The 13536-nt window shown below is 37.2% G+C and overlaps 1 protein-coding gene across 5 annotated transcripts in view; it reads left to right on the top strand.

Moving 5' to 3' along the window:
- The window catches only part of Mbnl3 (muscleblind-like splicing regulator 3), a 105903-nt gene that overhangs the window by 65729 nt on the left and 26638 nt on the right, over positions 1-13536 (top strand). For all 5 annotated transcript variants that reach the window (XM_005401212.2, XM_005401210.2, XM_005401211.2 and 2 more), the window contains one exon: positions 3859-4023. In XM_005401212.2, coding sequence (XP_005401269.1) covers positions 3859-4023 — 165 coding nt within the window. The remainder of the gene's footprint in view (positions 1-3858; positions 4024-13536) is intronic.

The following is a 13536-nucleotide window of genomic DNA, read 5'->3' on the forward strand; positions in this document are numbered from 1 at the left end:
CCCCCCCCCGCCGATATGCCAATTAAAATATCTTGGCCTATAACTAGATTTGGGCCTCTTGAAGACTGTATCCTCTTTAGTGGAGGTTTATTATCACCAAGTGTTGTGCATATAAATACATTATTGTGTTCTAAAGTTATTTTGAAAACGCACTGTGGTCTTAATGTTCCTTTGTAACGCTGTATTCCATAGATGACATACATATTAAATTACTTGGTCTCTTCATCTATTGTTTTGATAGAAAATGCAGATTTTTTATTTTATATGCTTTCTTTAAAATAAGCAGCAGTTTCTGATAAGGTAGCATCACCACATTTGCATTGTTATAGAATTAAATTATGGATTCTGTCATTCAAAAAGGAATGATTTATAAATCAAGTAAAATCTCATAACTAAGATGAATAAGTTTCTTGAAATCCTATGCTACTTCATATTCCATACTTTAGTGTTATAGCCCAACTTGATGTAATTTGTAAGGCGTATTTTTTTTTCTATTCCTGTGTACTGATTTTGCTTTGTAAAAATCTCATTAGTTTCCCAAGAAAAAGCCTAAGAAAAGTTGCTATATTTAAGGGAGAGTGACATAAAAGCAAAACGTTACGTTCAATTTTTTCCCATGGAATGGATAAAAAAATGTGTGCCAAATACAGTATGCTTGCTCCCTCGCTCCTCTTTCTTTTGGATTGCTTTCATGTAACTGACATTGAAACTCTATAAATTATTACAAATGGTAAATTCCCAATTCTTATTTTTCTTTATTTTTTTAACCTGATCTCTTGTTTGGAAACAATTCTTATACAGGGGAAGTTTTAGTTTGTTGTTTGTTTTTTGGGGGAGGGGTACAATTTGCCTTCTATAGTGGGGTGCACTAATATTTTCAACAAAGGTATCTAGATGCCTTTTCAATCCTGCTCAGTAACTAGCTAACTTCTTTTCTCATTGCTGCTTGTAATTGCCCCAAAGCATGGGGATTGGTGCAGTGGCCCTGAGTGTGAATATGTAGCAAAATGAAAAATAGGCAGAGGAGAAGGAAGGTCAGCAGTAGGTATTCAGACCTGGTCCATGGGAAAAATCTCCCACTGCAGCTGCAACTGGTCATGAAAAGGACTGAAATTCAGAAGAGAGGTCAGGATAGAGATAGAGATTTAAGATGTAGACAAATACAGGGCTGGATGAAACTTTTAAACAGCTTCATTTCTCCAGGGGAAAGAGATGAGAGAAGAGAGCAAAGGATTTAAACTTGAGCCTTGGGGAAATCTTTAATGTTATGGTGTGGGAGGAAGAGGAGGAAGCCTAGAGTAGAAGTATACATTAGCATGCCTGGTGGTAGAAGTCACCATGTGCCATGCCTCCTCTGGGTCAATGAATTTTAAGCCAGATACCTTCCGTTATGTGAATGGAGGGTTGGGGATCTAGGCATTGAAATCCCTGTGACAGTCTGTCATTGTACAAGATAGGACAGATGTGACATACAGCTTATGTCTCCAGTAGATATACATTCATGGGCACAAGACTCCCATTTTTGTGATTTTTTTTTGCACATACTGATTTCCTTAAATGTCCTGGAATTATATAACTATTTCTAGGTTACTATATGAATTCAGGAGGTTCAGATTAATACCATTCACAATGATTGTTACCTATAAATTAATTTTTAAGGATTTACAAACACATAAATGTACATCAAAATATTCAGTTTTGTCAATGATTTTTAATTTAAGTAATAATAAATTGAAGACAGTTGTGGTGGTGTATGCCTGCAGTCCCAGCACTTTGGGAGAGTGAGGAAGAAGGATGGCAAGCATAGGTTCCAGCCGGGCAACTTAATGAGACCCTGTCTCAAAATAAAAAATAAATAAATTAAAGGGGCTGTAGTTGTAGTCCAGTGGTAAAGCATCCCATTGAGCTATAACTGGATTCAATCCCCAGTCCCACAAAAATAAATGAGTGAATGAGTGAATACATAAATGAGAGAAAAATACACAAACTCAAGAGAAAAGTGATAGTGTATCTTAATTTCTCAGACTAAATTTTAGGCTACACTCAGGTTCTTACCAGGGGAGGTAAAGCAGTAGAACCTCCTGAGTGCAGTTGGATAGGAGGCATAATTTTAATGTTCTGTAGCACAGTAGGGTGATTATGATGGACAACAATTAATTGTATAATTCAATATAGCTAAGCAGAGAAGATTTTGAATGTTCCCAGCACAAAAATTGACAAAATTGTAAGGTAATAAACCAATTACTCTGATCTGATCATTACGCGGTGTATACATGAATGGAAATATCCACATTGTATTCCATAAATATGTTCAATTATGTCATGAAAAAGTTCAATTTTAAAAAGTATTTTTAAATTATTTAAGATGCTTCTCCCATAGAACAGAGCAGTTGCAGTACTTTTGGGTTCTCAGTGAAACTAGAGGAGTGCTTTCATAACCAGACAGCTGAATATGGAGATGTGGATATATAAACCATTTAGGCATCATAAGTAAAGAAAATGCATAGCATGTGTTGGATAAAAACACTTGGTGAGCTAGCTCATCTTCCTCTTGAGAATTTAGGTGGTATAGCAATTTTCACTCATGACTAAAGAAAAAAAAGAGTTGCCTTTATTCTTTTTTTTTTTTTTTTTGAGTTGCCTTTTTTCTTTCTCTTTTCCCCGATAACCTCAAACAACACTGCAAAGAATCTTAGCATCTGTGAGGGAACAATGGCTTGCAGTTGCTTTAAAAGGGTTTTGGCGGACCTAATCATCTGAATGAGATCATAATTAGCTGCTGTGTGTAGTGCTCATGAGTTGAACATACTATGAGATGACTTGATAATATGATAAACAACTAGTCCAGTGACATTGTTTGCTACCTTATAATAAATACCATAATCAGCCACCATTTCAGCATTTAGGTGACACCAAGGATATGTTTGAGTTCAAGGAACTGACATATTATTCTACCATGTTGAAAGTACGTAAACCATCAATAAAACATTCAAAGTTCTGAAGATCCTATACTTGGTCTCCACTATCCAAGTACCTGAAGATCATTGCTTCTGGAACCTCAAAAACAACTTGGCTGCCAGATGTAGGAATTCATTCTTGATTAGCACATGTCAGTGGATCTCAGGATGTGTCTCACATTCTATAGGTTGGGTAAAAGAGCTTTGAAACCTAGATTGTTCCAATTAACGGAAATCAGCATATATAACTTGAGTACCTGTCCCGAGTGTAACTCAGGCAGGTGTCATTTCAACCAGGCAATTCTTGTACTGAATAGATTTGATAAAATTATCATTTTTATATTTCCTGTTATTTTATAAAAATTAAGGTAAAAAGTACAATTTTTGGTCATCCTATATTTCAGTAATTGCACTAGTAAGTGGTTAATTGTACATGTTGGCTCAAATTCTGAGTCTTATTTAATTTAAATATGCACGGATTTATGGCTCATATTGATTTTTTTCAATTTTGTAATTTTTATTTAAATTTTATGGTATATTGTTCCTAATATTTTGTGTTGTGAATGTAAATTTGGGGCCTATCAAAGTACAGCAGAGTGGCAAAGAGGCAGTCTGGAATAAGATTAACTGGGTGTTTGCTCTAATTTTGTCAGTCTTTAGCTGTGTGTCCATAGGCAAGTTTCTTTGCCTCATTTAGTCTCAGTTTCCTCACTTGCATGAAGGTTATAAGAATATCAATTTCATAGGGTTGTTCCAGGCGATTAAATGAACTAGTTCATATAAAGGGCTTATGACAGTTCTGGGCCCATGACATGAGCGTAATAAGGAAGTTCTTATGTTCTTAATCGTCTCTGATTTCTAGAAACCCTAAATGCAAATTTGGCTTATTTTTCACTATTAGGGTCGCTGTACTCGAGAGAACTGCAAGTACCTTCACCCCCCTCCACACTTAAAAACACAGCTGGAAATTAATGGACGTAACAATCTGATTCAACAGAAGACTGCCGCAGCCATGTTCACCCAGCAGATGCAGTTTATGCTCCAAAACGCTCAAATGTCATCCTTTGTAAGTCACAGTCCTGTCTTTGAAAATTGCCAATGTGTTCTCGGGGCGGGGGGTGGTATTTTGTTCTGTTTTGCTTTTGTGGTACTGGGGACCCAACCAAGGGCCTCGCACATGCTAGGCAAGTGCACCACCAAGGAACTGTACCCCGAGGCCGGTGTCTTTTATTAAAAGCGTATTTATCTACATTGGAATAACCTTGCAGAGCTTTGGGGAAGTTAGTTACTACAGGATTTAGGACACAGCTCATATGTTAATTGACACTTCAGAGCTGTGCTTGTGAAGGCAGCAATCAGGTATGCTGGATTGAAAACCTGGTTACATTTATGCATGAGTTCAGTTTCTGGAAGAATATTAATAAAGGAGCAGGAGCATTTTAAGATGACGAGAAGGTTTAATGATTATATGGAAGAGATTGGATTTCAGGACATTAATTTGAATAAAATTCTCTGCTATTTGATAGTTGTGTTGTTGCTTTTTACTAAACTTTTTATTTTAAAATAAGAATTTATTAGAAAAATTCCAAAAGCTGTACAGAGTTCTCATATTACTCCTCACCCGCCCACTGTTGTTTGCTTGGTTTTGTTTTTACTTTTGCAGTGCTGGGCATCGGCCTTCCATGCGCTAGGAAAATGCTCTACAGAGGATCTATACCCACAGACCTCCTTTACAGTTAACAGTGACTTATTTAGGATTTATCAGAACCAAGATGTTCACATATTGCTATTAACTTTAGTTTACTCAGACTTCACCAGGTTTTCTATTAATATGACTTTAATATGACTTTTCTATTCAGTGTGCAATCCAGGGTACCAGGATGCATTTATCTGAATTCGCTGCCCTTTCTTTGGTCTCTGACTGTTTCTCAGTTGTCCCCTATTTCCAATGACCTTAGCATTACTGAAGAACACCAGCTGGGTATTTGATGGTGATTGTACCTTAATCTTGCAGCAGAATTTCTATTTGCAGAAACTCATGAGCTTATGGTATCATTCTAGACAAGTGCCTAGTAGTTTTGTAGATCTGTGAGTTTAAATGGCTCATTTGAAAAGCGATTAAGTTATATCTGTTAATATTGCCCATTGAGAATTCATCTTGCCATGATACTTTGAAATGTGAACTTACATTCTGGTCTGAACCTTCTCTGAGAGAATTGAAAACTGTCCGCTTTCTGCTGCCATTCTTCTTGTCTCAAATTTAGCTGAGTGATGTCTCATTCTGATTGCAGCTAGCCTGCTTCTTTTAGACTATTAAAAAGATGGATTTGAAAGAGCTATGTTAACTTTATTTGTTGCCATTTCATCAATCACTATGTAATAAACGCAATGAAAGCTAAAAGTTTTACATGGTGCTTAGATGCGATGCAAATAAATACGGGAGTAGGACAGTTTGCTCAGAGCAAAGCCTACCTCATTATAAAATTGATTCTAAGAATTCAAGGAAGTCTTCGTTGAGCCAGCCCTCTTCGAGCAGCATATCCACGTGCATAAATACAACCACAGGTGGGAGCAATGATAAGTCACTATAGTTTTGCAGCATGATACACTTTTCCCAGAATGTTTAGACAGTTTTACTTAAAATGAATGGATTTCTTGTTCTTTACTAGTTTGCCCAAAGCATTTGCATTGGAACTCAGTCCTGATTAATTACACTGATAAATTAGTTTCCAAGTTACCAATGGGCTTGTCAGAGGTCCTCTTTGACCTTCAGTAATACTTTGCACGGGCATATTCCTTGTTGAATTCCTGAGGTTTCACATGCTGGAGGATCACAATTCCTCCCTACCTGTAAGGGAATATGGCAGAACGGACTTGTAGATACTGAGAATAATATGAATAAAACGAGAGAGGCGTGAACGTGCTTGGTGAGTACAGAAAATGTAAGCACATGGGGAATAAACCAAGGGAGCTTTTAATTTCTCCCCACTTTCCTCAGGTGTAGTTGACAAAGTCTACCTATTTAAAGTGTACAATGTGATGATTTGAGATATGTATACATTGTAAAATGAGACAATGTGGATTAACCTGGAGAACTTCACGCTTAGTGAAATAGGCCAGATAGAGAAAGACAAATACTGCATGGTCTCATGTATATGCAGAATTTTTAAAAAGTTGAGTTCACACAGACAAAGAATAGAAGGGTGGTTGTTAGGGCTTGGAGCTGGGGAGTAAGGAGATGTTAGCCAAAGGTAATTATAACAAGGGATCATTTCACTCACCATTGCTACTCTCAGCCTCTCACTTTCAAATGGAGCTAGAAATAGGAGCAATGTTTTATTGTCAAATACCTGAGCCAAGCCTATCCTACAGGGCTAGAGCACATATCTTTTCATTCGAAGCTCAAGTGCCAACTTCAGGGCACCAGCCAAATGCCCTGTCTCGGTGAGTCAGAGCGAGCAGGCGCGGCTAACCCACAGCCTGTTTGTTCGGCACACCTGTCTTGCCTGGGACTGCTGAGGGAAGAGGAATTGTCTTGAGCTGCATAGAAATTACATAATGTAGTTAATGTGTATAAGTAACAAAATATTCTTTGTTTTTAAGAATATTAATGATGCAAGAGCAGAAGTGAAGAAAGAAGTCAAGAATGCACTTTCCATTTGGGTTCTGCTAGTCTCTCCATTCCAGGTCTTAGTCCTGCATGCATTATTGGTCATCTCAGATCACACTGGGAGTGGTTTTTTTAGAATGCAATAAGAAATTCATTGAGTTTTCTAGCCTCTTGACTTGTGCTTTCTGACTCGATTCTAAATACTTTCATTAACAGTATAAATTTCCTTTTCTTTCTTCAGGGGGAGTAATTTCAGATTTCAGACTGTAGAAAAAGACCAATATGACTCACAGGAGTACAGTTTATTTTATGGCATGTTACAAGATACAAGGCATTACTTAGAAGACCCCAAGGAACAACTAGAAATTGCTTCTCTGTCTCATAGATTATTTAACAATAGCTATTGTGATGTGATAAATTGATAAAAGATTAATTTCTGCAATTATGCATGCAGAAATCTAACCCTAAGATCTTGATATGCTCCTCCTCTGTGGCCTGGAAAGCTGCTTTGTAGGTGTGTTATAATTGAGCTTGTCAGCTGGGTGTGGTGGCGCACGCCTGTAATCCCAGCCCTCAGGAGGCGGAGGCAGGAGGATTGTTCCGAGTTCGAGACCAGCCTGCGCTACAAAGTGAGCTCAAGGCCAGCCTGAACTGCATAGCAAGACCCTGTCTCAAAAAGACAAAAAAAAAAAAAAAAAAAAAAAAATTGAACTAGTGTGAGCAATTTTAAGTGGCATTTATCAGTTTGATTTGGAAGAAGTCTCTGTTATGGGTCCTGACCCTGATATTATTACAGAAAATATAAAAAAAAGAATTAATGTATATTTTCCTTAATTACCCTGGTACTCTCTCTCCCCTAAACAACCACAGTACAGTATATCTTTTAATCACACCACTCACTAATAATCCTATACGTGTCCTTAGAATTGTCAAGCTTTTGTTTAAAATATTTCTAGTCCTTGTATTTCTGTGCTTCCACATTAAGACCCATTTGTTTCACTGGATTGAACTTCAGATCCTTCCACAAAGCATACTTCGGTCTGTTTCTAGGATACCAGAAGAGCACATCTACCTTTGCAAAATTGAATGTGGTTTGCTTATTATAAGCCCCTAGATAAAAGGAATGTCAACCTAAATGGTAGCTAGAGAACAGATTCTGTTCAGTGTGACTGAACAATGAATAAAAGCCACACCTAGTCACCTAGTCAATTTCGGTAGAATGCTTGCTGTAGCAAGTTTATTCACTGTATTTAACAGGTCTGTTTTGACATTTGCTAGTATAAAATTCTACCTCTGAAAGCTTTTTGTTGGCCTTATTAAGGAAGTTTAGCACGTGAAACAAAAGATGTGACTCCACAGTATTTTTCAGAAACTATTCGTGGGGTGTGTGTGTGTGTGTGTGTGTGTGTGTGTGTGTGTTCAGGAATTCCCTTTTGCACGGTTGGAGGCAAGCATGAATATTATAGAATAATGTTAGGAAAACTAGACATACATGATTACTCTTAAGCATTATTAACACTTTTCACTCTCACAACTAGGAATTCTAAGGGGAAAAGGCTAACTTCTGGGTAAGACAATATATGTATAAAGTGGATATAATATTATATGCCTATTAAAATATTTTTATTTAGAAAGTTTGCCTCTCTAGACTTGCCCTTATCTGGGAAATTTCTTTGGTCTCTTTCTTTGAATGTGGTGGTTTACATGGATGCAGAACCTGATGTATAGGTGAATTTGACCCAGTAAATTATATTCACCTGATGATTTATACCGTGTTAGTTCAGCACATTTGAGGTTCCATTGGAGTGCGCTAGGCCCTCTAGTTCTGTTACATGTTTTTCACGGCTTCCATTCCTGTGGCCAAGTTTATGAACTCCAAACCACAAGACTATAGAAAAGAGTTTATGCCATGCTTTTCCTTTATTTTCATTTGAGATATGTCTGCATACTGGCATACCTCTTCCTATATCACTGTTGAAATTCTACTTACCACACATATTTCTCAGAAACAGGATTATATGTTTACCTGACATTAATATAGTAGGAAGTGAAGGTGAAGTAGCAATTCAGAACCAAAAGAATAAAACAGAAAGCTCCAGTAGATAGGAGGGACTACACTATGTAATTAATTATATACTAATAAATATTATTTTAGACTACAGCATTTTAATATTTCCTTATTTACTTTAATAAAACCTAAAAAGTAGTATATTTGTGAAAATATGAACTAGAATACGTTTAAGACACTGGAGATAAAATTAGAAAATAATTTTTGAAAATAAGTAAGTGATTTAGGAGTTGAAACCATACTTTGAATTTCCTTCCCTTCACCAAAATCTAGCCTACATTTTGTGTATTTGTATTAGAGTAACAATTTTTAGTTAACATAAGTTTTATCAATTGATATATTTATGCTACGGAGAATAGTTGTTGTCATACTGCTTCTTTTTCTTTCTTTCTCTTTGGTACTGGGAATCAAACTCAGGATCTTGCGCTTGCCAGGCAGGCGCTTGTGCCACTGAGCTATATCCCCAGCCATCATACTCCTTCTTTTAAAAGTTATGTGAAAAATGTGGGCCAGATATTTTGTAAGGGAAAGTGAAATTATGTTCACTCTTCCGGAACCAGCTCATCCCAGTGCATGAGAACCTACCCCCAACTGCTGCAAGAGACAAGAAAGAAGTGAGCAGGTCCAGGATTGCACATAGGGGATTTAATGAAAGGCGTGTGGCCCAAGGCAGCAGCAAGACCAGCTGGATCTCTGCAACTTGAATCAGAAGAAGGGTGTACATATATTGGTCAGGGCCAAAATGACTTCATCCTGACCAACATGTGCCTGGTTTTTCTTAAACTAATATCAAAGAGTCGGGCACATTACCTGGTGCCAGCGTCCAGTGGTAAAGCTCCACATAGCATTCTCATGATTTTGTCTGCTTATAGTGTGCTGGAAATCTATGCAGGAAAAGTCGAGTAGGGACACAGCAGTTAGGATTCACCATAGCTACTACCACATCACGCTGAATCTGTACACCCTTATCCTAGCGTACTAGTCTCACAGCCAGTGCAGAAATGACTATGTTATAATAGTGGTTCTGCAGCAGCCTTTCCAGTTGGCCTGCTTATGCAACAATAAATGATGGTTTTTGCTTTTTCATCTTACTATGTGACTTTAAATGTTCTGTACAATGATTTTTGCAAAATGTTCAAATAGAGGCATGTAATGATAAGGGTAATGTGTTCCTAATGTAATCGTCATTATCGTGTGAAGTTCTGCATTGAGCAAAATTGACCAGATCATGTTACAGGAGTATCTGGAGGGCCACTATGCTGTGAGTCCAAAATTTCATCTGGATTTTAATACATTTTCTAAAAGATAAGACTTTACTTTTACATATAGCAACTAAAGCTTATATTATTTATTCGTTCAACAAACATTGTTTCCTGAGGTAGAGTTACCTTAAGCCTCCTTATATGCATGGTATTCCAAGATCCTGAGAGGGGCCCTTGCAATGGCTTCAAAAGATGTTTGTAAAATTCACAAAATGTATTTGTATATTTTTTATCCTAAGATCTCCCTTCTCCCACCCAGTGGCCTGAGCTACATGCCCGACAGACCCCAGATTCGCTCCTTATTGTAATTACTAGGCCAAAGCAGAGTAGTTATTCAGGTGCTTTCCTGTGACACACAGCTTAAAGTTCTTTTGCATTAAAGTAAACTAAATCCACTAGCAGCAGTTTGTCTTCCTTTCCCCAGTTTTGTTAATAGGCAGTATGAAATCTGTTTTTTTCAAAAGTTAAATGAAAATACTACACTTTTGCCACCAGACAAAGGATAGTGAGTTATAGTGAGTGCCTGGTTCCTTTGACAGTAACAAATCCTGACATTCTCCTTTTGACACATTTGGTGTTCTCTGGGGCTACTTCGCTCGGTTGACTAGAACCTGGTACTAAGGAAACCATGTGGGTGTGTGAGCTGCAGTATTCATTGTCAAAGTCTAGACTCCCAGCCAGCTACCTCAAAATTGCTTGCTGTTGATCACAAGTGAGATGAAGACTGGAAGTTCTCAGGGATGTGTGAAAATATTTTTCCCTGACAGAGGATAAACAAAACAACAGTAAACAAAGCTAACGTTTGACAGTCTTATCTATAAAGAGTATTTTTTTCTCATGCAAACCATTCTCAAATAGGTGGGTGTAGTTTAGTAGTTTGTCACTGAGGGAGTTTCCAGGAGATGTGTAAAACCCTGTGGTTGCCCCATCATCTGGTTGTCTTAAAGCTGTCCCCTTAACATTCCTACTTTGCTTTAATAGGCTTTAAGGATTTGATCCCTATTCGTTTGAGTCCTTATTAACAGTCTTTTCTCTTGAACTATTCTGTGGATACCGAGCATATTAACAATTCGCTACTCCCTCGGAACTTTGCTGTTTGTGATAAGAAGTTAGATTTCACCACACGATCTCACTTGTGTATGAGTTATGAGAAAGCTGTTCCCATGGATGTAGGGAGTAGAACCATGGTTAATAGAGCCTGGGGAGGGGACAGGAGAAAGGGGATGAGGAGAGAGCTTAGCAAATGGGTACAAATTTATGATTAGATAGGACAAATAAGCTCTGAAGTTCTAGCACATTGTAGGGTGACCATAGTCAATGATAAGGTAATATATATTTCAAAATAGCTAGGAGAGAAGATTTCAGATGCTCTCACCACAAAGAAATGATCATTGAGATGGTAGTTATGCTAACTTTTCTGGTTTGATCACTGAATAATATATACATATATTATATACATATTATATAATATACACACACAATACACTGTTGCATAATATATTACATTTATTACACAAGTATATTATGTACACATGTAGCACATAATTGTAACCATAAAGATACACAATTATGCATCAAATTCTAAAATTTTCTTAAATAAAAAAATTTTAAAACTAGTGACTTTTTGATCTTTAGTATCATGAAACCATTTTTCATAACTCTTCATTGGGTACCTTCTGTTACCAATGATTTAGTCATTTCAGTGAATTATATGTGTGTAATACATATATGTATATAGAAAATACACTGTGCTTTTTATAATTTATGATCTAATATTTCACATCTTTATCCAAAGACCATTTGAGAACAACCATCTGCTTAAAGTCTTTCTCAGTCAAGAGAAAAACTTAGGGCTGGGGATGTAGCTCAGGAGTGGAGCATTTGCCTCGTATGTATGAAGCCCTGGTTTCTATGCCTAATGCCACAATAAAAGAAGAAAAGAAAGAAATACATATATGGATTTATTCAATCTCTTTGCCAGTACTTTTGAAGTTACTCTTGTTTCTTCTACACAGTGATTTTTCAATTGGATTTTTTCATTTGGTAAACCAAAAATTAATCAATGTTTAGGAATTCCTTTTCACTGAACTCCCTGAATATTTATTGAGCATATATTTTGTACCAGGCATTAAATGGGTAAGGAGTGAATTAAAAAAGAAAAACATGAAACAGTCTCTTCTCTCTAGGAATTTATCATCTAACAATAGTGAGGAATAAACACTTTTCTGATCTGCTTAATTTCTGGTTTGCTTCTGATCCTCCATATTTTTATAGTTTTGGATGTTCCTTCTTCCAACAGTAGAATTACCTGTCTAGTAGCTGTGCAAGATTTTGTTTCAGTTTCTGCTCTTTTGGTGGTGGTGGTTTGTTCAGTCCTTGATATTTCACCACATAGCACCCTTTCATCCTGGACTAGCTTTGCCATGTTTACTATCCAGGGCTCCTGTGATTTCCTTGTTCTATTCAGCTCTTCTTATCCACTCCTCACCCACATTTTGTTTCAGGCACTTTTTAAAAAAAAACTGGGACACAGCTTGACTTTTTAAAAAATTACTTTGTTGGCGTATGACTGACGCACAAAATGCTGTATACATTCAATGTTTACAATTCGATGAGCTTGAAGACAAGCATACATCCACCTCTGGAAGACAATCCAGACCACAAACTTGATTTTTTAAAAAAGGTTTCCTTTCCTATTGGAATAGTAAAGTTAATGGAATTGTCACCAACAAGGAACTTATAGATTGGTTGCTGTTCTTGTCTCAGAACATTCCAGATTGCCTTAATTATGTGGTCTCAAACTGCCTGCCTGAGGAGGAAGTCAATTGTTCTTTTCCTCTGCCGAGCTGTGGTTGAGGTGCTCCGTTACAATTCCTGTCCTCTGTGGCAGCGTCTCCTTCCACCAAATACAGGCAGACCGAAACCACTGTTCACGCATCCTTTGTGCCATTCTTCACAAAATTCACAGTACTCACAATAATCTATTGATCTTTCTCCCACCTACTTTTAATTCTTTATCTTATTTGTAGCCATCTCTCTGTTAAGGTCAGAAAAGCCAAAAGTCTTGGTGAGGACAATTTTTCACAATTGACCCTTGAACTTTTTTTTCTTTCTCAGCTGTCTCTAGGGCCACAGTGATTTATTATTCATTAACAAGTATGACTGTTCATAAGCACCGCTATCAGTTTGCACGTGTTTATGAAGCTGACTGTCAATTACCGAGGCAGCAGTTCACTCTTCTGGAGGTTATATGGGCTCCTGAGTAGCCTGCCTTTTGGCCACGTCATTCCCCGTAGAGCATCACTCAGAGAGTTTGGAAACATCAAGTAAAAGCTGTGAAACAAAGCTTATTCCCTGGGGCTGGTAGAGCCTGATAGAAATAAAAATTATTCATTTGTGCTTTTGAATTTTTGAAGGCTAGAAATGAACCTGATGATGGTAAAAGGGGCTGGTTTCCTTTTATACTTTATAAGTGCTTTCAAATGAGCAATAAAAAGAAGGCATTACGAGTGCTAGTAAATTTTAAGAGTGCTATGTTCTTGGTATTCAAACTGAGTTAGTAAATTGTTACCAAATGTTTACCGTAGTATGAAAGAAAACGTTCAGTTGTCCACTTGTGGGGCAGGCATTTAGAAGGAA

Source organism: Chinchilla lanigera, unplaced genomic scaffold (genome assembly GCF_000276665.1).
Source record: "Chinchilla lanigera isolate Chin_1 unplaced genomic scaffold, ChiLan1.0 scaffold00072, whole genome shotgun sequence".
NCBI lineage: Eukaryota > Metazoa > Chordata > Mammalia > Rodentia > Chinchillidae > Chinchilla > Chinchilla lanigera.